This window comes from Carex rostrata, chromosome 19 (genome assembly GCF_964058835.1).
Source record: "Carex rostrata chromosome 19, lpCarRost1.2, whole genome shotgun sequence".
Lineage (NCBI taxonomy): Eukaryota > Viridiplantae > Streptophyta > Magnoliopsida > Poales > Cyperaceae > Carex > Carex rostrata.
In genome coordinates this window covers 9,349,022-9,374,526 of record NC_135936.1, presented here as the reverse complement: position 1 = coordinate 9,374,526, position 25,505 = coordinate 9,349,022, and the positions used below count along the sequence as shown (strand labels likewise).

The 25,505-nt window shown below is 34.8% G+C and overlaps 4 protein-coding genes and 2 long non-coding RNA genes across 9 annotated transcripts; 3 read left to right on the top strand and 3 right to left on the bottom strand.

Annotated features, from left to right (window-relative positions):
- Nucleotides 1-525: 525 nt before the first annotated feature.
- On the bottom strand, nucleotides 526-3,913 carry LOC144571323 (alpha-1,3-arabinosyltransferase XAT2-like). Its single transcript, XM_078320575.1, has 4 exons — nucleotides 3,729-3,913; nucleotides 3,522-3,623; nucleotides 1,374-2,149; nucleotides 526-1,105 (listed from the first exon to the last, which is right to left on the bottom strand). The coding sequence occupies exons 1-4, from the start codon at nucleotides 3,850-3,852 to the stop codon at nucleotides 677-679; spliced, it is 1,431 nt and encodes a 476-aa protein (XP_078176701.1). The 5' UTR covers nucleotides 3,853-3,913; the 3' UTR covers nucleotides 526-676.
- A 7,830-nt stretch (nucleotides 3,914-11,743) lies between these two features.
- LOC144571708 (WAT1-related protein At3g18200-like) lies at nucleotides 11,744-14,118 on the top strand. The gene is made up of 7 exons (XM_078321069.1): nucleotides 11,744-11,984; nucleotides 12,283-12,345; nucleotides 12,452-12,568; nucleotides 12,819-13,062; nucleotides 13,175-13,333; nucleotides 13,433-13,584; nucleotides 13,671-14,118. The coding sequence occupies exons 1-7, from the start codon at nucleotides 11,794-11,796 to the stop codon at nucleotides 13,840-13,842; spliced, it is 1,098 nt and encodes a 365-aa protein (XP_078177195.1). The 5' UTR covers nucleotides 11,744-11,793; the 3' UTR covers nucleotides 13,843-14,118.
- A 523-nt stretch (nucleotides 14,119-14,641) lies between these two features.
- LOC144571276 (TCP-1/cpn60 chaperonin family protein) lies at nucleotides 14,642-17,490 on the top strand. The gene is made up of 3 exons (XM_078320509.1): nucleotides 14,642-14,929; nucleotides 15,418-16,460; nucleotides 16,913-17,490. The coding sequence occupies exons 1-3, from the start codon at nucleotides 14,735-14,737 to the stop codon at nucleotides 17,292-17,294; spliced, it is 1,620 nt and encodes a 539-aa protein (XP_078176635.1). The 5' UTR covers nucleotides 14,642-14,734; the 3' UTR covers nucleotides 17,295-17,490.
- Nucleotides 17,491-19,256: 1,766 nt separating this feature from the next.
- On the bottom strand, nucleotides 19,257-21,595 carry LOC144571753 (uncharacterized). 2 transcript variants are annotated; one of them, XR_013517570.1, is made up of 3 exons: nucleotides 20,886-21,100; nucleotides 20,633-20,774; nucleotides 19,257-19,770 (listed from the first exon to the last, which is right to left on the bottom strand). It is a non-coding gene; the product is annotated as an uncharacterized LOC144571753 (long non-coding RNA). The 2 variants fall into 2 exon arrangements; XR_013517569.1 differs by lacking the exon at nucleotides 20,886-21,100 and adding an exon at nucleotides 21,383-21,595 and having other exon boundaries at nucleotides 19,258-19,770.
- Nucleotides 21,596-22,120: 525 nt separating this feature from the next.
- On the bottom strand, nucleotides 22,121-25,192 carry LOC144571367 (fructose-bisphosphate aldolase 1, chloroplastic-like). Of its 3 annotated transcripts, none has more exons than XR_013517497.1 (7): nucleotides 24,947-25,192; nucleotides 23,965-24,234; nucleotides 23,588-23,697; nucleotides 23,382-23,472; nucleotides 23,027-23,296; nucleotides 22,199-22,674; nucleotides 22,121-22,162 (listed from the first exon to the last, which is right to left on the bottom strand). XR_013517497.1 is itself a non-coding variant. In XM_078320640.1 (6 exons), the coding sequence occupies exons 1-6, from the start codon at nucleotides 25,109-25,111 to the stop codon at nucleotides 22,396-22,398; spliced, it is 1,185 nt and encodes a 394-aa protein (XP_078176766.1). In that variant the 5' UTR covers nucleotides 25,112-25,192; the 3' UTR covers nucleotides 22,121-22,395. The 3 variants fall into 3 exon arrangements, 1 of the variants encoding a protein (XP_078176766.1); XR_013517498.1 differs by having other exon boundaries at nucleotides 22,121-22,174; nucleotides 22,211-22,674; XM_078320640.1 differs by having other exon boundaries at nucleotides 22,121-22,674.
- LOC144571370 (uncharacterized) lies at nucleotides 22,692-23,154 on the top strand. The gene is made up of 2 exons (XR_013517499.1): nucleotides 22,692-22,884; nucleotides 22,921-23,154. It is a non-coding gene; the product is annotated as an uncharacterized LOC144571370 (long non-coding RNA).
- Nucleotides 25,193-25,505: the final 313 nt, after the last annotated feature.

Genomic DNA, 25,505 nt, shown 5'->3' with positions numbered 1-25,505 from the left:
CAAATTAATTAATAATCAAATTTAGCAAGCAAATCTATATATACCCGAGCTAGGGCCGGGGAAAAATCTCAAAAGCAAACAAATTTCATCCAATCCTTGTAAGAGGCTTCTTAATTAATCCCTATTAAATTCCCTACTAACCGAAGAGGTTCTTACTGTACCAAATACCATTATTTGTTCAACTGCAAAGTTAAAAGTACCAATATGAATGCGCATGTCAACACACGCCTAACACCACCGTACCGTAATGGAATTAATTCGCATCCTCTCAGATATCTCAAAGTTTGATCTATAGTGTTTCTTATTTTCAAACAATATATCCCTCTAAAATCATTATATATATTCTTCTTTCTTTTCTTTTTTCCGGCCCAGATTTCATTTCATGTAATTAGCAGCAACAAACATGTCAATTAAGAGAAGACAAGGAATCATGGTCAATATATCTAACCTCCATTCTTGGCAAAACTTCCCAAGGCTATTAATTGTTCTTGGCTATCAACAAACATGCATTGGCTGTTCAAATATATTGTTGCACTACACTTGCGTTTTTTCTCATATTCAGTATTGCTCCAGTTATCTTAATTAACATGGACATAAAAAAAACTACATAAACAAAATTACATATAATCTATTTAATTATCTTCTTTTTCAAAACAAGAAAAAAAGCACCGGTTCATCATGCCTTGAGAAGCTCCAGAGCCTTTACAAGCACCGGTTCAAACCTAGTGACATTAAGCCTTACATCTTGCTCATTCCAATAGTATTTCTGCTTATAAGTCCATCCTTTCCTAATTATTGCCTCTGGATCATTAACAATAGGATCATCCCATCCATACTTGTCTACCAATGAGCTCTCTCCTGGGCTTATATGGTAGTCCATTTTTCTTACTCTCATTTCGTCAGCAGGTTCGCCATAACACAAATTTGCAGAGAAATTCATGCCACTGCCACCCAGTGGTATCACCTGAACCATCAATGCATTTGTTCTAAGGAATAAGATGTTTGTCAGAGCAGCACCGTGTACACCCATCAGCACATCACATGAGTCGACTACCTTTGACATCTCTGTCAGATTGTCGTTTTTTTGGGGCTCCATCTGCACAAGCTGTCAGAAAGAAAGCTGTGTTAACAGGTTCTATCGGAACTTCAGATTATATTTTGGGAGGCATTTTCTTTTTGTTTTCAAGAAATTATCTGAATTGATGATCAACTTACAAAAACCAATAAATTGTTAGGAATACGGCACACAATGACCAGAAAATGCAAAATGTTGAGCTGAGTAAACAAAGGACCAGAAAGTTTTTCCTGGACAAGTAAGTACTATCAGAAAGGTGTTTATCTGTTTCTATCTATTTATTATTTGATAGGCATACCTCAAAGCCATTCTTCTTGATAACCTCAGCTATCTCCTCTTGATTGAGAAACCTTCTACTTTTAGATCTTGCCACAAGCATAAGCCTAGGCTTCTTATCGGGATGCTGATCCATCTTATATGGTATATCAGCATCCATTGGCAGAGAGTAGATTGATCGGATGTACATTCTGAATTTAAACATGTTGAACCCATCAAAAGCTCTTTTGGGATCAATGCCAAAATCCTTATGGTTCAGAAGACCAACCGACAAGTGCTGGTAGCATCGCACTTCCTTATCTTCATCAAAATTTATAATCTCATACCGAGAAAGATCCTTTAATATCAAACTAAATTTGTCCAAGAAATATTGTTGGTAATTTATTATAAGAAACCGTACATCTCGATTAAGTGGTTTTGATGCGAGGAAAAGAGGGATAATCACATCAGTAAAGTCATGCCATATGTTTCCTGTTGGACCGCCAAAGGAAATCAAAATGGCTGGAGTATTGCTTTGGTCAACTGTGCAGAGAGGTGCATTCTGTGGGCCACGCAACTGTTTTACCGTCACACTTTTAGTGAAGTAATTGAACATTTTCGCAGAATAAGCATTCACACTCCATTGCTGCTCCTTTGGGACAAATGTGTTTGCGGGAGGAACAAAGAAGACTGTAGAACTGTTGTATCCTTGGGTTCTAACATCACCCGTCATGTTGCAAATGTTGCTCCGCTGATCTGAGAAATCGCATATTGGCTTATTAGCTGTGGTTTCCTCTTCAAATTTTTCTCCAGTACCATCTGCAAATAAAATAGCTTTTCTGTCAATAATGTCGCTATGATAGAAGACATCTCTTATTGTTTTATCTAACAAGAAAAAAGGACACCGTGGTAAAAAAAAAATATTATGTGTGCTGTTATTTTTATCTATGGTAGATATACATCTATTGTTCTATTTTTGTTTGCATTTTGTTGTTGTTGTAGGAGAATGTATTTATGTATGGGTAAATTGCAAATAGTATTTTTCAGTTGATCATGCATGTTATTCGGCTGCAAGGGAAAAGAATGTAAAATAAAGAGAGGTTATGATCATTTAAATTTCTTGAGCTCTCTTCCTTTACGTTTGCCGGGGTGGAATTTAAACTACTTGGGCCTGTATTTGTCTGTTGGATCTACGGACTGCGGTTCTAGTATATGTGGAGGAACACAATTTTAACTTAATTACTAGGATGTGATAAATTTGCAATATGAATATACTCTGCAAATTGAATTGCTAAACTAAAACCAAAATAAAAAAAATAAAAAATATATTTCCAATCAACGACACCGTATTTTTTAGAGATTTTGTTTAAAAGTTTTGATGTACATAACTATGATTTGATTGTATAAACACCTTCAATCATATTTGAAGAAAGACAAAAATAACAAAAAGAAATAGAACTGCTGATTACTGAGTAATAAGTCCTTGTATATGCAGCTCCCCTGTTTTTTAAGCAGGATCACCCAATGGAAATTGGATGGTAAGTAATGAACCATTTAATAACACAAAATGTTATTTGCATGATGTCATTCATTGCTTCATCAGAAATCTGTATGTATCGCATTTTAGCAAACAATTTGAGAAATGGAAATTGGCCAATGGACTACTTGAGGGAATTAGAAGGAAAATATATAGAAGAATACAAAATAAAGAGAAGCTTTCAAATATGCTGAGGGTATAGCATTTGTTGAAGCCTCCTCACTCCTCAGCATATTGGTTATGAAGAGATAATTAGTACTGATTTGGTCTGTACTTAGCTGTTGCATATCTGACTCCTAAAGGTCAGAAATAGTTCAGTTCAGTGTATATGGAGGAGAAAAACTAAATATATTGTTTTCCAACACCAACATCAGCAAATTGGGTTGTTGTGGTACAAATAAAGGCAATAAAATTTTTACAATTTGTATTAGTTAAATATCTGAGCAGCATTCAATGTGTTCAGGCAGAAATGAGAAAACAATCAGAAATATCAGTAATAGTGTGTTTATATGCAGCATCCCTGCTAAATGAACAGGATTACTTACATTTAAATTGAGGGCCAGGATGGAACCACCATTACAATACAAGTAAAACAAAAGGAAATCCTATAAGCATTTGTAGAGAAAATGGCAAAAGAAAGAAAAGAGAAAATACCAAATGTTGAATTCGTGTTACTTCGTTCCTCAGGATGAATATCAGCATTTGTAGGAGCCATGAAATTGTTTGCATGCGGGATTGCTTGTTGGATCGTATTCCCTAACAAAAGCATATCGACAATGTCACTGTGATGTCATGATAAAGAGGAAAACAAATTAATGTGTATTACAGATCGAGTTGTTTCTTTTCAAATAACGTACTCACATCTTAGGTTTTGAAGCCAGGAAGCTTGAGGCGATGAATAAAACATAGCAAAGAGCAAGAAGCTGCCAACAAAAAGCAGCAGATAGAAGCAATTCTCTTTCCCCAAATCCTTGGACAACTTCATCTCTGTGCATCCACTTTGCCAAATCTTATCTCTGACTTATCTTCTATGTATGAAATCAAGAAGCTCAGCTCTTAATTAATTACACTCTTATGATTTAGTTAATTAGGGACGACTTTCAGAGATAGCTCACTGGCTCAGTAGCTAGGGAACAAAAAACCAATTATTTGGATGGAATATGTATATTCCCGTGTGGTGGGTTCCTGAACTGGGGGGTTCAAGAGATTTCTATAGGGCCCACATACAAATTTGTTTTTTTTTTTTAAGGTTTTCGATGGTTGAAAAGGGATAGATAATTGAAAAGTAACGTGAGAGTAACGCAAGGCTCGCATTAATTATGTCATGGTTGACCTTTTATAACCTTAATTCACAGCTCGAGGCGAGAGGCTTAATTAATTATTAATTAATTTTGACCGAAGAAAGAATTACTATATATATATATATATATTTCCTCTTTTTAATGCGGAGGAGGAGGTCACATGATCCCCAATCGATCTGATTCATATTTATTTTTAATAAAAGTGGGTCAAACGAGGACGCTCTTAAAAATTCATTCTGTTCAGATGATCAGATCAGATCAGATCAGATCCATATATATTCATTTTAATAAAAGAGTTTTAATTGGATGGATTGGCTTAAGTTATCAATGACATGTAATTACAGTAATTAATTATTGGGAATTGGTAAAGGGCACATACTACATGGTCATTCTGCTTAATTTGGTTGATCAATTATTAATTATCTGTATTAATCTCTGCACTTAACAGAGCAAATAATCATTCTGCTTAATTTCTACATTCCTTCCAAGTTTTTTTATTTCATTGGTACAAGTTATATCTACTATCGGATATGGATAATTGAAATGTAAAACCATATTAGTATCTATATCCACACGGATATTCGGATATCGGATATCCACATCTCATTTTTCAAATATGGGTCGGATCGATATTATCCATATAGTTTTCACCCCTAGGCTGTACAGTATTATTTAGAGCATCAATGCATTTGATTGATTCGTGCAAGAACTATAGCGCTTATCAGAAACCTTTCCTGATAGTATTAATAATCTCAGTGTAATACTGCTGTTTAAACCTATGTTTTTCAGGAACCATGGATGCATGTGGTTCCATATATATATAGTCATATTTTAATGGTAGTTAATCTCAGTCCATATATATTCAATATTTGTTTGCTTGCTTAATTAACATGAAATAAAAAAAAAGAAAGGATCGAAGAGAGGAATATTGTCTAATTCTAAAGCATCTCGGAGATAAGAGCTGAAATTTTAACAATGAGAGGGGACTTCCTCTCTCCTTGGATCAAAGGTTGGATGTGATTTTGTTGATTTTGTCCTAGCTTTTGGCTTAATTATATTTGACACCTGCTATATATATATAGGTTACTTCCAGTACTGTGACAAATGTTAGCTATGTGTTAGTTATCTCTTACGTACATATATATATATATGCATGCTGATCTTCTTCTTTTCCGAGCTATTTGGTACGTAAATAAATAACTTATAATTAGTATGTATCACATATATATCATGATTATTAAGTATATACCTAAATTTGGAGTTTGAAACGGTTATCGAACATATATAAATAACAAAGAGAGATCGACATTAATTTGACGAATTAATCTTACAAGGCTTTAATTAATTGTGGAACCCGGCCAGCTTGTAATTAACTTGTAAGAGGCGCCGCTAGCTTGTCAACCCTTTTAGTTTTAAATTTTAATTAATTTTAACTGAAGAGGCCTTACCTTACGGTTACGGAGGGAGGGGAGGGCTCAATGAGATGGGCTTAATTATATTATTTGAGGATTGCGAAGAAATGAAAATGGACGTACTATATATATATATATATATATATATGAGTTGTCGATCACTTAACAGATCTGATCTAGAGCCCAATCAATCCTAGCTAGCTAGCTAATACAATGCCGATTTTTTTATTTATATCCAAAAAATAAATTAAATTACAAAAAATAACCACTGCATTGTTGAAATTTGAAAATTACCCAATCCGGTTATCCAGTAACCGGATTTTAATTTTTTCCGGTTACCCAATTCCCGAATTAGTGAAATGGGTCCGGTTATTGGTTAACCGGAAATGTGAAATGGGTCCGGTTATTGGTTAACCGGAAAGGAGGGAAATGCTTGATATGTATATGTCCGGTTAATGGTGCACCGGTTTTGTGGTTTTTTTTTTTTTTTTTTTTTTTTTTTTTTTTTTTTTTTTTAACAGAAATTTTTTATAATTTTTTATTTTTTGTATTAAAATATTAGAAATGTTGAATATATTTCTTTGAAAATAGATGAAATACAATATAATTTGTTTTATTAGAAAGACTGCAACAAATAACCCGGATCAATATTTTTCAGATCAGATTTTTCGCGGCTGTAAGAAAAATTAATATATTTCTTTATGTATTATTGGAAAAAAATAAAAATGCTTAGATTCCGAGTTATTGATCCCGGTTCAAAAGTCACTTCTAAGTAATCTAGAAAATATTATGATCTTTCTAATAGATTTAATTTATTAAAAGTTGTATCTATTTTGAAAAAAAAATAAAAACTTTAATTTATTTAATGATTGTTATTCAAAAATAATTCTCAAAATAGATACAATTTTTAATAAATTAAATGTACTAGAAATATCATAATATTTTCTAGATTACCTAGAAGTGACTTTTGAACCGGGATCAATAACTCGGAATCTAAGCATTTTTATTTTTTTCCAATAACACATAAAGAAATATATTAATTTTTCTTACAGCCGCGAAAAATCCGATCTGAAAAATATTGATCCGGGTTATTTGTTGCAATCTTTCTAATAAAACAAATTATATTGTATTTCATCTATTTTCAAAGAAATATATTCAACATTTCTAATATTTTAATACAAAAAAAAAAAAAAAAAAAAAAAAAAAAAAAAAAAAAAAAAAAAAAAACCCCAAAACCGGTGCACCATTAACCGGACATATACATATCAAGCATTTCCCTCCTTTCCGGTTAACCAATAACCGGACCCATTTCACATTTCCGGTTAACCAATAACCGGACCCATTTCAGTAATCCGGGAATTGGGTAACCGGAAAAAAAATTAAAATCCGGTTACTGCATAACCGGATTGGGTAATTTTCAAATTTCAACAACGCAGTGGTTATTTTTTGTAATTTAACTGCGTTTTTGGATATAAATAAAAAAATCGGAATACAATGTGTATGGTCTTCATATATATAGATTTTGCAATTAATTGTATATATATTTGTATCTCTATTCTATTATTAAGCACGTTGGATGTCCGATCCGCCAACGGCTACGATTGAGAGATGAAACTTCGGATTTGATCTCAGCTCTTTAATTACATATTTTGTCTTATTTTGATTAAATTCATCTGTTTTATGTATAGAAGTCTAAATTTAGTTAAAAACATATCCACCACATATGCTGTCACACGATACATTACAATTAAAATTGAATAAATTCTGAAATTTAGCGATATATTTATCTGTTTCCCTATTTTTTTGTTTACATATTTCTCCTCTTCAATTGAGAAGACTCCACCTTCCATTTTCTTATTTATTGTTTTCTTACTTCTTCGTTTCTATACGGATCACAATGGAAATCATTTTTTTTATTTTCTTATTTCTCTTTCTTTGTTTCTATACATATTGGTGTGGGCAATTTAGAATATATTTCCGATATATAATATATCAATGTGTGTGTGTGTGTTCTAAATTGGAAACAAAGAAGAATATAAATTGGAACGTGTGTGTGAATATATATTTTTCTTATAATGTGTGTGTGTGTGTGTGTGTGTGTGTATATCCTATACATACACACAATAACACTTTTTATTTATGTTTTTTGATATCATATTATATGTTGATTTTGAATTGTTGTATGATATTTGATATTAGATTTGAATCGAGCTATTATTTGATATCATTGGTACTTAAAAATAAAAAATCATCATATCATCAAATTGTTATTAGAGATCACGATTAAAGTTAATTAAAAATACAGAATCATATAAATTTTCTATTAACATGTGTTTTAATTTTTAGATAATTATTATTTTCATTGATATATTTGTTTTTTATAATATGTCCCCGTTGCAACGCACGGGTATGATACTAGTATTGTTATACGTACCTTAGAAATATGTTTCTTGTTATAATATTTCTAACAAAATGTTTCTCACATAGCAATAAAATAAAATAAATAATCTTATACCGTTAGCATTTTCAATTATTTCTATTTTCCAATAACTATAATATTAGTTCCTGTATAGGCTCAAAATCATCCTTCTTAAATTGGGGGTGAGGGGAAAAGAGTGTACGTATTTTGTTAGCTTTTTTTTTTTGGAAGCTAATAATTGTACCTCAAACAAAGTATATGTTTGTGTCCCTCAACTTTTTAGAATGTTGGCGACAAAAAGATCAGGTTTTACTTCATACAGCACAATAACAGTATTAATCTTTCTTTATTGTACAGAATTTCGCTGCATGAAAAGAAAAACGCTATGTTAAAAAAATTTAACAAAAGCACAGCCAAATGCAGCGAAACAATTGTATAATTTAAACATATAAAAAAAAACGTTTAATCAACTGCATTCAAGTGTTTAACTTTCATTGTAAATAAGTTAATTTTTCATTTTTTAAAACAAAAACGAATCGCCGAATTCGTCCCCGAGCAAAAATTTACAGTTCTAAATTTGAACCAATCCCCAAGCGCGTCCCCGAGCATGAAATTTACAACTCTAAATTTGTACTAATCCCCGAGGGCATTCCCTAGCACATTTTTTTTTCATTTGTGCAGAATGTGCCAGGAACAATACCTGTGAACAAGTAAAGCATGTAAACCCATATGTATTGGCAAACAAACAACATAAACAAAACATTGAAAATTTGTGCATATAAACATGTGTTTATAAACACATTTTAAAGCATATAAACCTGTGTTTACAAACATTGAAAAATCTGTGTTTACAAACATATAAACTTGTATTTACAAACACATTTTAAAGCTTATTCTTCAAACCTGTGTTTACAAACATTGAAAAATTTTCATTTAATAGTTTAATTGTTCAAAACGAAGACTATTTTTTTAGTTATTAAATATCAAAAGCTGTTAATTTGCATAATTAAAATTAACATGTGCGTATAAACATGTGTTTACAAATACATTTTAAAACATATAAACCTGTGTTTACAAACATATAAACCTGTATTTACAAACACATTTTAAAGCTTATTCTTCAAACACATTTTTAAGCATATAAACTTATGTTTACAAACATTGAAAAATCTTCATTTAATAGATTAATTGTTCAAAATGAAAATTATTTTTTTTAGTTATTAAATATCAAAAACTGTTAATTTGCATAATTAAAATTAGAACAAATTCCCCACCGCGTCCCCGAGCTAACTGGGTTTAAATTGTACTTTAAAGTACACTAAAGTACTTATAACTAGTTAAAGTACTTAATTAGTTAGAAAAGGATTAGAGGACCGTTAACAATCTGGGGGACTAATTCGGGAATTGGTGATTACAACTGTTCCTAACAAACTGTCTACGAAATTAAAACACAGTACAAAAGCATGTAAAGCTAACGTTTAAAACAATCAAATTAAAACTGCAATGCATTAAAACAGCAATTCGTTAATTAATGGCAAATTAATAAATTACCGTTATTAGCGGACGGTTAAATCCAGTTAAACCAGTTCGGGGACGAGCTCAGATTTGATGGCTCGGGGTACATGAACATTTCTCTTTCTTTTTTTTTCCGGTTGTAGGAGGATATTTCTTATTTTAATTTACAGCAATGAACAAGGAGAAATAATTGGGAGCATGCAAATCTCTATTAATTGTACACATAGCAGATCGTTTGCAAATATTTGTATCTGAAAATGTTTTCTCCACTTGGCCACATTGTCTCCTACTAACCACATGTGACCTAGCTAGCTAGTGGCTAGTGCGTTATGAGGTTTTAATTTGTACCCGGACCATATATATATAACATCATATGGGGTTTCAATCAAGAGAAATCTTATGCCACTAGGTGACAGTTGGGCAATTGGTCATGTTGCCATGAAGATATATGAATGTTAAGCACTTCCTCTCTTTGTTCAAAGAATTAATAAAACCTCCGGTCATAGGGGCATAAAGCACTTTATAGTTTTTGGAGAGAAATTACTTCATAATTATTTATCTTGCTATTTTTAATATAATTTGGAAGGTGTTGTATTTTTGAATGAAGAGTTAGAAGAATGACACATTAGTCATTCAATCAAAACAAATGATAAGAAGAAATATACAAATCAAACAGACAACATGAATAATATTCCCTATATATTATGTTATTGGTTGATCATTAAATAGGAGCCAATTGGCCATGTTAATTAAGCTACTGTTATTGCGGTGTAAATCATTCTGGGCACGACAAGAAGAAGTATAATTATATTTTTAGATTGCTTTGAGTTACCATGTCCCCTGTTTCATTTTTCTATCTATAATATATTATTACTATTGAAGAGTGAAGCCAGCCGATAAGAGAAGGTTAAATCTTTATTTCGATTTGGTAGATACATGCATATGGAAGATTTATCACACATACTAAATTAATGAGCGTTTTAGGTAATATTTTAACTGGGGACACAATATATAGTTGATTAAACAAAATGCATGTAATTAAGAAAGGGCATATTATTAGCTAGGTTCATTGGATTAACATTTCATGAATAATTAATTATATCTTACTTGCAATAATAACATAAAGGAAAGAACAAGATTAGGTCCAAACCATGTGCAATCTACCCAACTTTTGCTTTCTATTTAATTATATATCAAAATTAAGGAAAACTTGCGTTGGTCAAGATGCTGGCCAACACTATACATTCAGGACACATGGCATTGATTCCCTTTTTGTGTCTTTTGTCCCTTCACCAATCGCCAATTTGTGGTGTCTAATGATTTTGCATATACTATATTAAGATTATTATTTTAATTTTCTGTTATATGGACAGTATACATGCCAAATATTCTAACTAATACTCCAAATTTACTTTTGGTGCATATGGGCATTGCTTTATCATTCAACAAGATGCCGGGATTTTTTCATGTTTTGTCAAATGAAATTATTGCACCAAAAAAGAAATCACGATATGGGATACATGACAGTGATGCAGTGTCAACATGAACAGATTATGTGGCTCAAATTAAATAGAGGTGAAATTAATAAGCCAGAAATATTTTAGTAGCTAGGTACTATTTCTTAAGTGAATGGTGCCATTCAGAAAATATAATGCATCTCTGATGCATGAAATTAATTAGTTTCAGAAGAATCAGAAAGATGAACTAATATCACAGTAGTAATTCGCCATTTAGCTTGAAGTGAATCCATTACATTCTTATTAAATAAAATTGAATAACATACAAAACATTTCCAGATACAATTAGATGCACACACTATCTGCTGTATAAACGCACACCAACTAATTAATGGCACCTTAATTTTGTAGGATCATGAGCAAAAATTATATTATCCTGAACCACATCTTAATAAAATTAAGACACCAATTAAAATGTATTATATTTGGCAATCAGGAAACGCAGTTTTGTACAAATTAATTAATTGATTAATGATTGAATGGATATATATTGATGAGAAAAAAAAAATAAAAAATCTAATTATAAGTAGCTTGGAATAATGATCGTTATTGATGTATATTCCCAGACAGTTTTTCAAACTAACTAACAACATAATTGCATGAAGTGTGGTAGTTGCAAACAAACAATTGAAACTATGATTTGTTTATTGCACTAAATACTTACTACACGCAGTATATAACACAAGAGGTTGCTCTTTCATGCATTAACTAACCTCAAAGTCCATCATCTTCAATTTCCCTGTACTTCAAAAGGAAGAAGACATGGAAAGAGAAACAACCTTCTCCAAATTGAAACTTCTAATAGCAGTGTTACTCTTGCAACTATGTCTAGCTGGATTTCATATAGTCTCGAGAACTGCACTCGATATGGGTGTTAGCAATATTGTATTTCCAGTATATAGAAACATAATTGCTCTTGCCTTGATTTCTCCATTTGCCTATTTCCTTGAGAAGTAAGTTTACACTTTCCCTCCTTTTTGGTCCCCCCACAAGCAATGCATTGACATTTATTTATCAGGAAATGTTAAGTGCACTTTAAAATGGAAAGAAATTTTTTGAGGCTTCAGTCTTTTAGATTTAGATTATGATATTAAGTGACCATGATCTTACTTAGCAGTATGGTAAATAGAAAATAGATATCCTGCTGTTAATTACTTAGCTTCTATGTAGAACTTTTGAGTATTTTCATATGCAAAACTTGGGTTCTGTTATTATATATATCTAACATCCATACATATATTTTATTTACAGGAAAGACAGGCCACCCCTTACCTTCACCCTGTTGATTCAATTCTTTCTTCTGGCATTTATAGGGTATGTAGTAATTTACTGGTTTTGTTCATGATAACATTAATGTACATAAACTCAATTATGGTGAATTAACCTCTTAACTTTGTTGTAATTTTGTTATGATCTTTAGGATAACTGCAAACCAAGGGTTTTATCTACTAGGATTGTACTATCTGTCTCCAACATATGCATCAGCAATTCAAAACACCGTCCCTGCCATCACCTTCGCCTTGGCTGCTGCTCTTAGGTAATATAACAGAACTTTCAATGGTGCGATTGAGTTCTATTTAAATTGAAAGCCTGTTGAGTCTGTAACGATCGACATGTATTAGTACTTCAACTAACACCACCGTATTATTGCATTTGCATACAAAATTCAAGACAAAAATGATTCTGAGACTGCAGTACTAGTACAGCTAACTGCAGTTAAAATAAGCTTGGTAATTTTTTGCAATGTTGGGCATAATAGTGTAACCCAATTTGTTCTTTTATTATAGGCTTGAAGAAGTTGACATAAGCAAGGTATATGGAGTAGCAAAGGTGATTGGCACAATAGTTAGCATAGGAGGAGCTACTACTATTACTTTCTACAAAGGGCTACCTCTACTAAATTATCAATTACCTCACAACAAGATCTTGGGATCAATTTTTGCTTCTTCAAACCCAACTTTGAACTGGACTTTGGGTTGTATCTTTATCATAGGAAATTGTGTTGCTTGGTCTGCCTGGATGGTCCTACAGGTCAGCCACATGTCACTTTTTCATTTATACCCTGTGAATTTTACATGATCTTTTCAGTGTCCTTTGCTGATACTTACACTGAAACCTATGGTGAAATAATTTGGAATTACAGGTACCAGTCCTAAAGCGGTACCCGGCCAAGCTCTCATCACTTTCCCTAACGATGTTGTTTGGTCTTATTCAATTCCTCATAATTGCTTCATTTTTGGAGAATGACGTTGAGAGATGGAAAGTTCGATCCGGTGGAGAATTATTCACTATTCTCTATGCTGTAATAAACTCTTAAGCCACTTTACCCTCATAGATTGAACAATTTATTGTTAGAAGTTTCAAAGTTTTAACTGGTACCTGTGGGATTTTTGTCCTATAGGGATTAGTAGCATCAGGATTATCACTGTCTCTGCAAATATGGTGCATTGAGAAAGGGGGGGCTCTCTTCACAGCTGTGTTTCAGCCTGTTCAAACTGTCATGGTTGCTATTATGGCTGCTCTTATACTTGGTGACCAGTTATACAGTGGAGGGTATGAAAATTAAATTAGATAAATCTGACAAAAATGTAAAATGAAGATTGGTTGAACATAAACAATATTTTTATTCTGTTTTGCAGGATTATTGGTTCCGTTTTAATTGTAATTGGACTATACTTTGTTATATGGGGTAAGAGAGAGGAGAAAAAAGATAAATCACACCAGGAAATAACAAAAGAAGATTTGAGAAGACATCTCCTTAGCCAAGAAAACTCTTCCAAGGAGAATTCCAATGACCAAAACATCCCTTGATTAAAATGTAGAAGCTTTTATTCACCACGACTGAAGTGCTTCCACATATATAGCATGAAGTGTGTAGAGAAGCACAAAATGTGGAGTAGCAGCAGCTTTTGGACATATCAGCTGCTATTTAACGAAGAGTAGATTATTTATAGCTTCATTTTCAATCTTTTTTTGTGTTTCTCTTCATCAATTATTTGTTTCTATTTGATCTGAAGAATCACTTTAAAAGTCAAAAGTGTAATCAGATCAATCCTGAATTAATATGTTTATCTTTTTATATTTTCCTGAAATATCAATTGCACAGCATAGCAATTTACAGTTGTCTCTCTTCATGTAAAGTGCTAATAAGCAAAAGTGAACTTGATTGAAATCCTGCTCCTCTCTAAAACCTACTACAACCAAGCTAACTTTTTTCACTCTGACATGTTCAATTAATATATCTTGTCTTGTGATTTCCTCTTTTGAGTTGCTAGTTAATAAACCAAAACCAACCAAAAGGTCGCAATTTTGTATTCAGTTGTATAAAAAATGTGCCAGTTTAGGAACATTAAAAAATGAAGAAAAAAATCCAGAGGAAATGTGGACCATGTGGTATTCAGTATTCTATTTTTTTTTTTTTTTTTTTTTTTGGTGAGAAGCCCGTAGGCGCTATTCAGTATTCTATTGAGTCAAGAAAATAAAAATGGTACCTTAATCCGGCTCTAAATGGGCCGAAAGATTGATCCATCCGGCCCATTTTAGACGGACGCTAATTTTAGACTGACATTTGAAATCCAGAGACTTCCACCCTTTCATTCATTCCTAGTTTCCTACAACCCCCAGAGGCCAGACCAGAAGAGTGATCTCCTCCTTTCTCTCGATCGATCGAGCTTTCTCTAGGGTTTTGCACATCTCTTCATCAATGGCGGCCGTTGTCTCCGCTCCTCCCGCAGCCCGCGCTCACTCGTCTAAAACTGAGACCTTCACTGACACTAAGCGCCGTGACGATGTGCGCCATGCCAACATCTCGGCGGCGCGCTCCGTGGCCGACGCCGTCCGTACATCCCTTGGCCCCAGAGGCATGGATAAGATGATAATAACCCCCAGTTCGAACGAGGTATGCTCCAACTCTTTCAATTTCACAGTGTTGTTTTTGTTGAATTGATCTGGTACAGCGATGACCTGGATCTGTGCGAGATGATGATATAGATCGAAACCAAGATAAATTTGGAAAAAGCTTTCGTCTCTGGACTTAAAACTGACTACAACTTTGGGGCTGAATTTATTGCTGGAGGCTAAATGTTGTAATCTGTTTATCAAAGTTTTAGTAGAAATGATACTGTGGTCAGGTTCTGATATGAATAGTGCAACTGCAGCATAGGTGTTCACATGTTCAAGCTTGTTATAGTACATGAACTCATACTGATGAGGCTAAAAAGTACATCTAGAATTTCCTTTATCCTGTTTGTCTTTCCACCCTTTATTCAAAGAATTTTAAGCATTATGAAACCCCCCACAATAAACCCAATACAGAAGCAATTGTTTATTCTGAAGCATTTGTTTGTGTTTCAAACATTAACTGCCTTTCCTGATTCCAAAATCCAGGTCATCATCACAAATGATGGTGCGACAATTCTCTCACAGATGGCGCCACTCCAACCTGCTGCACGCATGCTAGCTGATCTCTCCCGCTCCCAAGATGCCGCAGCTGGTGATGGCACCACTTCAGTCGTCGTACTCGCTGGTGCCCTCCTGCGCCAGTCCCAGCACCTCCTTTCCAATGCAGCTGCTCACCCCACTGCTGTTGCTGACTCCCTTCACAAGCTTGCTCAAAAAGCTGTCTCCATCCTTCGATCTATCTCCATCCCAGTTGACCTCTCTGACCGTGACACTTTGATTAAATCTGCCTCAACCGCCTTAAACTCCAAGGTCGTATCAAACTACTCCTCCCTTCTCTCTCCTCTTGCCGTCGATTCCGTTCTTTCCATCCTCGACCCGAATAACCCTTCGCTCGTCGACCTTAGGGATATTAAAGTAATCAAAAAGCCGGGTGGTACAGTTGATGATACCGAACTCATCAAGGGGCTAGTGTTCGATAAAAAGGCCAGTCATGTCGCTGGTGGGCCAACTCGGGTTGAAAATGCCAAGATTGCAGTTATTCAATTCCAGATTTCTCCACCAAAGACTGATATTGAACAGAGTGTTGTAGTGTCAGATTACACACAGATGGATAGGATTTTGCGTGAGGAGAGGAACTATATACTCGGTATGGTTAAAAAGATTAAAGCCACCGGATGTAACGTCCTTCTGATCCAAAAAAGTATACTTCGTGATGCTGTTACTGAGTTGTCATTGCATTATCTTGCAAAGGCAAAGATTTTGGTGGTGAAGGATATAGAGAGGGATGATATCGAGTTTATTACCAAGACCTTGAATTGTTTGCCGATTGCAAACATAGAGCACTTTAGGGAGGATAAGCTGGGATTTGCTGATGTAGTGGAGGAGGTGTCAGTTGGGGAGAGCAAGGTGGTTCGGGTTACTGGTATTAAGAACATGGGACGTACCTCTACCGTTGTTGTCAGGGGATCAAACCAGCTTGTTATTGATGAGGCTGAGAGAAGTTTGCATGATGCTCTTTGTGTTGTCAGGTTAGTTTTGTGAAGTGATTTTGTTTTCTTTTACTTGCAACAGCCAAATTCCCGTTATTATCAATGGATCAGTAGGGAGTAAGAAATATTTTATACTGTAACTGTTGAGTGTTGAGTAATAGCCCCACTCCTGAGATGAGATGAGCCACTTCTCTGCTGGAGCTCAAACTAAAGCTAAAAGCCTAAAATGAAATCAATTTGATCAGGCTGTTTATTCCAAGTTAGTACGAATTGGTTATTTAGATGAGGATTTAGGGTTTAGTTAATACAAATTTGATCAGGTTGTTCGTTCCAACTATAATATGAGCCACTTCTTTGTGATTTTGTGTGTTTTGCCTGATTCAACATTTCAGTAAGGCAATATTATAGTTTCAGTTAATTTGAGCAATAAATCAGGCGTCATTTGCCAGAAAAAGCACTCGGTTTTATTTTTTATGGTACTTTTTTCTTAGGTGCTTGATTAACGAGAAATATCTAATAGCCGGCGGAGGTGCACCTGAAATAGAAATGTCACTTCAACTTGCGGCATGGGCCAAAGAGCTTCAGGGCATGGAGAGCTATTGCATCAAGGAATTTGCTGAGTCACTTGAAGTGATTCCATACACCCTGGCTGAGAATGCAGGTCTAAATCCGGTTGTCATTGTCACTGAGCTCCGCAACCGCCATGCACGTGGCGAGACGTATGCTGGCATCAATGTCAGGAAGGGTCAGATTACCAATATTTTAGAAGAGAATGTGGTTCAGCCGTTGCTTGTTAGTACCAGTGCCATTACACTTGCCACCGAGTGCGTGAGGATGATTTTGAAGATTGATGATATCGTGACAGTTCGATGAAAACAGTTGTTGATTTTAGGGGTTTGCTCATTTTGGATTTTTAGGGGCACTTTTTGAAACTAGTTGTGTTGGGTATCTATCTTGGTTGGTCTTTTGTGTTACTAATGTATGTTTTGGCCTACGGGGTTTTTTTTGTTTGGATTATATACTTTTTTAGTATTGACTTGCTTATATTATTTGGATTTTGCATCAATGTCTTGAATATAAGGCACCTTCAATCATCTCTAGTGATGATATGCTTGGCCTCGTTAAATCATATGATTGCAAATTAGCATATGCGATACTCGCATATGCTATCTTGCAGAATTAGCCCTTGATACTTCAATTTAACTATGTTGCAAAATTAGAGCTGCGTCTCTATACAGGCTCTACGCAACTCTGGGATTCCCCGATTGACTTCACGTCCATTGCCATTGAGGTGATGTTAGTTGTTTAGTGTTTAGCTAATCCAATTGTCTATCGATCGATGCACAAAAATTGTGAAGCGAGTCTATGGTAATACACGCGTATTACACTTTCAACTGTCATTCAGATTAGCTCTTGAATTTTCGTCAAAATTCGTGCTGTGAACTTCATCAAGCATTAATGGAGCAACTCTGTTGAACTTTTGAAAACCTCCGTCTATTATTTCTCTCTCTATCACAGTAAAACCTTCCTCTACCTTTCTCCCAGAATGGAATCGCATCGGAGGCAATCTCTCGCACACGCTCGACTTGAATCTCGTTTGCCACAAAATCTTAACTTTGTAGAGATATAACCCTAGATTCTATCCTTGTTTTGTTTCAGTTTTGAACCATCCGTTTTTTATTTAAATTTTATCCCATTAGCAGCACTAGGCTCCTAACCGGTGGATTTATAACCGTACCGGTGAAAAAAAGAAGGTGAAATAACAATTTTTTATGAGCAAAATTGAAGATACCAGGAGAATTATGTAATTAAGCATTTTATATCTTTTCACTAATTGTCTTGACTGATTATATCTTTTAGCATCTTTTGAAAGCACGATCAGAGTAAATATGACAGCGCAACTTGCTTGTTGGAGTTTAGTGATAATGTAGATACTGTCGTGGTTATTTTTTTGTTAACACCCAAGCATTTGTGAGGGTTCTTGTTTGTAATGCTAAATTGTGCATATCTGATAACACATTTCAGTGTTTTATTGATGGTTCGTGGTCAGTAATGGGTGAAGCGCGTATGGGATTGTACCTAGTTAAAAAAGGGAGATAATTGAATCGGTCTCTAAGAATGTCAGTGCTAGTCAAGCAAAGCAAGAGTTTTTGTTGAATGGTGTGCTCTGATGCGTAAACATGCAAATGGGATAGGGAGTAGTGATATCAAATTCAAAAGAAATTGTGGATTATGTCATGACCGACCACCCAAATATTCAAGATTGGAGAGCATACAATGAAATTTCTCAAGTTTGGAAAATGCTAAGAGAGATGAATGGTCTGAAAGGCGTCTACTGCAACAGATAGGATAAGGGGATCAAGATTGCTTATGCACTTACTTATAAGGGTAGATTACAATGTTAGGATAGGAATGGTTTTATACAACATGTGTTAACTGGTGGATGATTTGTAAAAGGGCCTATGATCTAATGTAAGAACCAAATTTTTTTTTTTTTTTTTGTAGAGTTATAAAGTCTGATATATAGGTGTGATTCTGTGAAAATATATATGTGGAGCAATATTTATGAATTGTGTAAATGTTTTCAACTCTTATGATGATTCATGTAGTAAGGGTACCAAATGTGATGCATAATCCACGTCGTGTATGGTTCGAATAAATGGATTCCAAAACAGTTTCAAAATACAATATGCCGTACTACACAATGAGCTATTATAATGTTTTGATTGCTCGTAATTTTCTTTTGTCCTCAAAAGTCCAAAATGACATCAATGTTCAAAATTATATTCATTTTAAAAGTTGTACACCTCATACAAAAATAAGTTCTCACTTTTAATAACATCACTAACAAGGCTATACACTGTAAAACAGTAAAAGAAGTTCCAAAATTACACTGAAAAAAAAAATATATACACATTGGAAACAAAAATATAAGCAAATATCCTAACAAATAAATATTTCTAAGTTAGAAAAAATCTCCATTTGTAATTCACAACTAAAATAGCTTGTATATATATATCCATCAAATGTCCAAAATCAAAGAGAAAATAAGCAATTTAAATTACAACAAAATATATTATAAACAGAACCACACAATCTAATTTGAGACATCCCTCCTCTCAGGTGTCTTCACACTTTTTGAACTCTCACTCCCTCGTTTCTATTCAGCTATTCGACACGTAGAAAACCCTTCTTTCGAGTAAACAAGTTTTACAGATGTCAAACCATTTCTTGATAGCAAACAAGCTTCACTGACACCCTCTTTCATTTATGATCCTTGTTGTATTCTCCGTGTTGAAACTTGAGCTGCTGATCTTGATATCGCTCTTGCCGTGGCATCTCCATAGAACTGCATATAAAAATCTGAGATGGAAGTCTTTACAGTGATATTCTTTTAACATAAGTTGCAAATAAATAAAAAATACAAGAAATCCAAATGACACTATATCTAACTGTGCACTAATCATTAACCAAAATGCCCCAGTAATGCATTGTCAAGTACACCAACTCAAATACTGGATTGATCTTTGAATATATATGAAAAATATAAAATCTTGCACAATTAATTAAAATTACAGTATAATTCAATTAGACACTAATACTTGCATGTACCATTAGCATTTAATAATTTATGGAAATGAAAATTCACTTATAGCTCAATATATAGCTTTATTTTAGAATCATGTAAAAACAATTAAAACGCCCAAAATTATTTGGTTTATTCATGAACAATATTCAACAATATGCAAAAGAAATCTTTATATTCTATGTTTTATTGCAAAATCATTCAACATATATATAAAAAAAAAAAAAATCTTCAGGTTATTTGCCAAAGGAGAACTTAAGATGAAGCAAATAGCAGTTAAGTACCACACCATCATTAAGAACTTAAAGTGAAACAAACATGACTAATTTAGCCCTGTATTTTTTTTCCTTAGTTTTAAGTAAAAACTGAACCAATTTGTGTGGATTTTTTTAGTATTTAGCACAAACAAACTGCAACCCTTACAACTATCACAGTAACACCAGTTAAGTTTATTTTTCAGTTTGATATTATAGAAAGAGCTCATACATTAGAGGCAGAAACGTCAATATTTAATTAGATATACTACTTTTACAAGACTAACTTTAATATGCAAAATTCATAAACTTTGTCTTATTTGCTAAGAGAATCCCCAAAATATAAAAGGTGCACAAGCATGATCAGGTACCTCAATTATGAGTGATACGGTATCTCTAAGAGCTGATTCGACCTCATCCACTCGATCATCATCAAACCTGGAATCACAATCACCTACTCGTGATGATCTTGCATTGGCCGAGAAGTCCCTTGTCGCAAGAGATTCAGATAACCTAGGCAACCAATAAAATTTAGGAAAGGTAGAAAACTCAATTAGAGACAAGAATTTGAATAAACAATCAACAAATAAGAAAAATTGTTTTGAAAATACACAAGAAATGCACAAATAGTCTCTCTATAAGACCGTGACACACCATCCCATAAAGGGTCTTCACTCTTCACCTTACACATTCCTTCAACCCAGTACTCATTCATTTAACCCAGTACCAAGTACCAACAATTCAAGACTTAAACCTTAAAAAAATTAAATGACACCATACTCTAAATTATACTAAACCCCAGATGTATCCACCATGGCTACTCAATTTCAGATTCCAGATTCTACATTAACACTAAACTTCAAGAGAATTAGTGAAAAGGTATAAAATGCTTAATTACATAATTCTCTGGGTATCTTCATAAATCCACTGGTTATGAAACTATAGAAAATATTTACATAAATTATAGAAAATGATGGTTAAAAAACTGAAACGAAATAATGATAGAATCTAGGGTTATATCTCTACATTTGAGATTTTTGTGGCAAAATCAAACTTTCTCCCAAAATTAATAGTTTTCAGCGATAGAGTGAGAAAGGTAAAGAGGGATTGATAGCAATTACCAGATCGGAACGTGCAAGATGAGGAGGCTGTAGCCGGTCGAGCAGCCTTTCGACAGAGGGAGTGAGAAAGAAAGGGAGCCGTCGCGGACCTCGGGATCTCGGCTGTCGGAACAGATTCGGTGAGGGAGCGTCGGTGAGATTCAAGTTGAACGCGCGTGAGAGAGCGTGACGACGCAATTCCATTATGAGGGAGAAAGGTCGAGGAAGGGTTTTTCGCGCTAGAGACAAATAAGAAGACGAACCATTTCAAACTTCAACGAAATCGCTCTGTTAGTGCTTGATCCAGCGAAGTTCACAGCACGAATTTTGACAAAAATCCAAGAGCTCAGATTTCGTATTACACCTAAGACCGTAATATGCGTATTACCATAGAGACACTCAAAATTGTGTTACTAAAGCGAAGTTGCAAATTTTCATGTTATTTGGATGCGGATTTGATCGCGAAATGTTCTCAACTTTTAATGTAGTGCATTTCAATCGCATTTTTTCCTCAAATTAGATTTAATCTTATACCAAGTAGCATCCAAATTTGCTTTTCAAATATCCGACATGCCAAAATGGCATTGTAAGCTAATGCACATGTGCATTTAAAGTTGTGAACTTCAGAGCTAGTTTGATAATATCATAGCAGCAAAAGTTAACTATTATGTTGCAATAAGCTCGATAGATTCATTCTTTTATATTTCTTCAGTGCTAATTTCTACCATGCACGCATATTAATGTAAAACAAGGTTGGTATCAATGTTGGAAAAAAAAAATTCCCTTATTCCAAAATCGAGACTACAGTCTATACTCTATAAGGAGGCTATATAGGACGTAATTTCTCACGGCTAGCAAATCTAAATAATAATGAAAAGATCTAGTCTTTCTTTTGGCAAGCACACTTTTCTCAACTGATACTTATTCAAGTCATTATATTATCATAAAAAATATAACATTAAGTGAACACCAGCAATAAAAAAACTTCTCCTCTTAGCAACTAACCAAACAAAAATTAACCAGCTCAAGCTCTCTTAATAGGTGTACCCCTTCTGGAACATTCCAGCCTTAGACTCATCGCTCTCACCTTCACTGGTGTAGCGGCCCAGCTGAGCTAGAGAGTTGGCCTTTGCACGCGCCAAAAGAGCCTTCTGAGCCGCCTCCAAATTCTCTGGACGACCTTGCCATGTTTTGAGAACGCTGTTCTGTAGGGCCCTCGCGTAAGAGAAAGAGACATGCCATGGATTCAATGACTGGTTCATTGCATTCAGGTTGAGTGTTGCCTCCATCTCGGATTGGCCTCCCGAAAGGAACTGCATAAGAATAACCACGACTTTGATTTCAGATGTTGTAAAGTTAATATCACACAATTTTAACTAGTTCATGTGAGGTTTTTGTATTTCATTTTAATTAATTTGCTGGAAATTCATAATGTTACAATCTTATCAATCACATTTGGCCTCGTGCCACTTAAAACCAGGCACCGGTTAAAAATGAAATAAGCCATGTTTTATTTGAAACATGTTCTAGGTAGTTATGATCAAATTTTAGTGATACAGAAGGAAACGTCACAATCCTATATTTCATAGTTAAGATCACATCATGGGAGGGAAAAGAAATCAAGTTTTATATAAAAAAAAAAAAAAAAAAAAAATCGACAAATACCATGATGCCAGGCACAGCAGGTGGTACGGTCCTTTTGAGCATCTTGAGGGTGAATTTAGCAATGGTTTCAGGTGATGACTTAGTCTTGTGGTCGGCACCAGGGGTGACCATGCTGGGTTTCAAAAGAGTGCCCTCTAGCAAAACATTGTTCTGGGACAGGTAGAAGAACACCTCAGCCCACACCTTCTGTGCCACCTCAAAGGTCCGCTCTATCGTGTGGTCCCCATCCAACAGGATCTCAGGTTCCACTATTGGCACCAAGCCATTATCCTAAAACAATGTTTTACACAACTTATCATGCAAGTTTGACCACAAAAAAAAGGTTAACAATGATTATAACAACAATAATATGTACCTGAGCAATGGAAGCATAACGAGCAAGGCCCCATGCAGCCTCCTTGACAGCTAGAGCAGAGGGTCCACAAGGGATGCTCACCACTGTCCTCCTGTATTATTAAAAAAAGTGGTGCTATCCATTAGCAATAGAAATTACATGATAGACCCATCCAGTAACTAGTCCATCAATTAAGAAAACAAAATAGACTAGTGATGCAAACTAACCACTTGGCAAAGCGAGCACCTTGCTTGTAGTACTCAGCACATCTTGAAGCCAACCCGTCCAATCCTTGGCACCATGACTCATTGTTTGACCCCGGCAATGGCACCAAGCCCTTGCATTCCGAAAATTTAAAATTAGAAGAGAAAACTATATCTATCCAATATTTCTAAATCATAGCCCCCCATCCTTATATTTTATTCCATGGATATGACACCCAATATTTCTCCAATGGTTGAAAATGGAACCCAGTTGTTAGGTCAAAACGAGTATTAGTTGCAAACAATGCAAATTCTAGTGCTACTTTGGAAATTATGTAAATTTTTGGTGTGAACAAAGAAAAAATAATGTCCACTTCTAAGGATGAGTGAAATGGAATTACCTTGTCGACCTTAATACCAGGCATGATCTTCGCATCCCGCAAGCAATCAACCATTTTCTTGCCGTCAGTGGTAGACTGATACAGGGTCTCCTCAAAGAGAATGGCACCAGAGATGAACTCGCCAAGTCCAGGTGTCGTCAGAAGAAGTTGCCTGTATGCCTGGCGGTTTGGTTCTGTGTTTTCTAGCCCAATTGAGGCAAGCCTCTTACCGCATGTCGCATTTGACTCATCAATGGCCAGGATGCCACGGCCAGGAGAGGCAATTGATTTCTATAGAAAGTAAAAAAAAAAATGTAACGTTCAGACAGGATTTATTAAACTGTTAAGAGAAATATGAATATGATGCACTTGTAGAATGAAAATAAGACAAACCCCACGAGTAGGCGAATGAAAAATAAGACAAGAAACGTACATTGTTTAAGAAACCAAAACATTACTCAGACTTTTGATGGGTTCTGCTATATTATTCATTTCTTTATTTCTAATCGACTTTATTCTATTGTTAGTAGTTCGTGTTTGAAGGAAGAACAGCTGAGCCTGAGGGGGACCTGTTTCACTGAAATTTAATATCGCAGTTTGATCATCACAAAATGTGTTTTCCATAGACCAGTAGTCACTTTCTTTGTAGTGGGTAGGTGGCAATAAGTTAGGTAGACTTAAAAAAAATTAAGAAAATAAGAAATAGTCATAAAAAATATTATAGAATTACTGAACTAATACACTCGTATTCCATCCATCAAACCTGGAAAAATTGTGTAAAATAAAAGATTTTTATTCATACTTTCAAACAAAACCCCAACCAACCCCTATCTTAAATAATTAGTTCGTAATCTAGAGAAATAATATGACTAGATAATTCGTCACACCTTTTCACTTAATAATTCTTCAGTTTATCATTGAACGAAAACCAGATCAGAGAATAGACGAAGAACAAGTGACCGATTTGCCAGAATTTGGCTGAGAGAATGAGAAAAAACCATACCGCGGTCTGAACGAGTTCGTCGGAGTAAGCAGAGGCGCGGATCGGAGCGACGGCGGTGGATCTCCGGACAGGCGTGCGAACAGAGGATCGCTGGAAATCCGATGATCTCCCTGCGCCGCCTGAGAGCCACTGGCTGGTCGGGGTAAGTTTCAGCGTCGCCGCCATTGTTTTCTTTTTATGATCCTTTTTTTTTTGTTTGGAATTAGAGTTTTGATCTGATCTGATGTCTCTGTTTCTCTCCTGACAATTTTAATTTAAAGGAGACCTTTTGCAGCTTTTATTAGCGTCTCAACTCTGAACTGAAACTATGTACGCTTTCAGCGATTATCTGATTCTCTGCGACCTAGTTCAAAAGTACTATATGTAACGGGTCAAGTTACAAAACGGTCGTAGTCACTAGTCAGGTCTCAGCCTCTCAGGTGCAGTGGTGTGATGCACCACCAAACGCAACATAGATTCATGAAGTAAGAAAATATAAAAGGAAAGGTGACGGAGTTTCCAAGGGTTTTTTATTTTATTCTACCAAAGTCTGCCTTTGCAGTTTGCACCCTCATACTTT

What these genes read in the sequence shown, in the direction of transcription:
- LOC144571276 (XM_078320509.1), top strand. Translation starts at nt 14,735, where the DNA reads ATGGCGGCCGTTGTCTCCGCTCCTCCCGCAGCCCGCGCTCACTCGTCT. An exon ending in TAACCCCCAGTTCGAACGAG is followed by an intron (nt 14,930 to 15,417) that starts GTATGCTCCAAC and finishes TCCAAAATCCAG; the next exon opens with GTCATCATCACAAATGATGG. An exon ending in GATGCTCTTTGTGTTGTCAG is followed by an intron (nt 16,461 to 16,912) that starts GTTAGTTTTGTG and finishes CTTTTTTCTTAG; the next exon opens with GTGCTTGATTAACGAGAAAT.
- LOC144571323 (XM_078320575.1), bottom strand. Translation starts at nt 3,852, where the DNA reads ATGAAGTTGTCCAAGGATTTGGGGAAAGAGAATTGCTTCTATCTGCTG. An exon ending in TAACACGAATTCAACATTTG is followed by an intron (nt 2,150 to 3,521) that starts GTATTTTCTCTT and finishes TTTTATTTGCAG; the next exon opens with ATGGTACTGGAGAAAAATTT. An exon ending in TCAAGAAGAATGGCTTTGAG is followed by an intron (nt 1,106 to 1,373) that starts GTATGCCTATCA and finishes TCTTTCTGACAG; the next exon opens with CTTGTGCAGATGGAGCCCCA.
- LOC144571367 (XM_078320640.1), bottom strand. Translation starts at nt 25,111, where the DNA reads ATGGCGGCGACGCTGAAACTTACCCCGACCAGCCAGTGGCTCTCAGGC. An exon ending in ACGAACTCGTTCAGACCGCG is followed by an intron (nt 24,235 to 24,946) that starts GTATGGTTTTTT and finishes TACTTTCTATAG; the next exon opens with AAATCAATTGCCTCTCCTGG. An exon ending in CTGCTGTGCCTGGCATCATG is followed by an intron (nt 22,675 to 23,026) that starts GTATTTGTCGAT and finishes ATTCTTATGCAG; the next exon opens with TTCCTTTCGGGAGGCCAATC.
- LOC144571708 (XM_078321069.1), top strand. Translation starts at nt 11,794, where the DNA reads ATGGAAAGAGAAACAACCTTCTCCAAATTGAAACTTCTAATAGCAGTG. An exon ending in TTTCTTCTGGCATTTATAGG is followed by an intron (nt 12,346 to 12,451) that starts GTATGTAGTAAT and finishes TATGATCTTTAG; the next exon opens with GATAACTGCAAACCAAGGGT. An exon ending in GCCTTGGCTGCTGCTCTTAG is followed by an intron (nt 12,569 to 12,818) that starts GTAATATAACAG and finishes CTTTTATTATAG; the next exon opens with GCTTGAAGAAGTTGACATAA.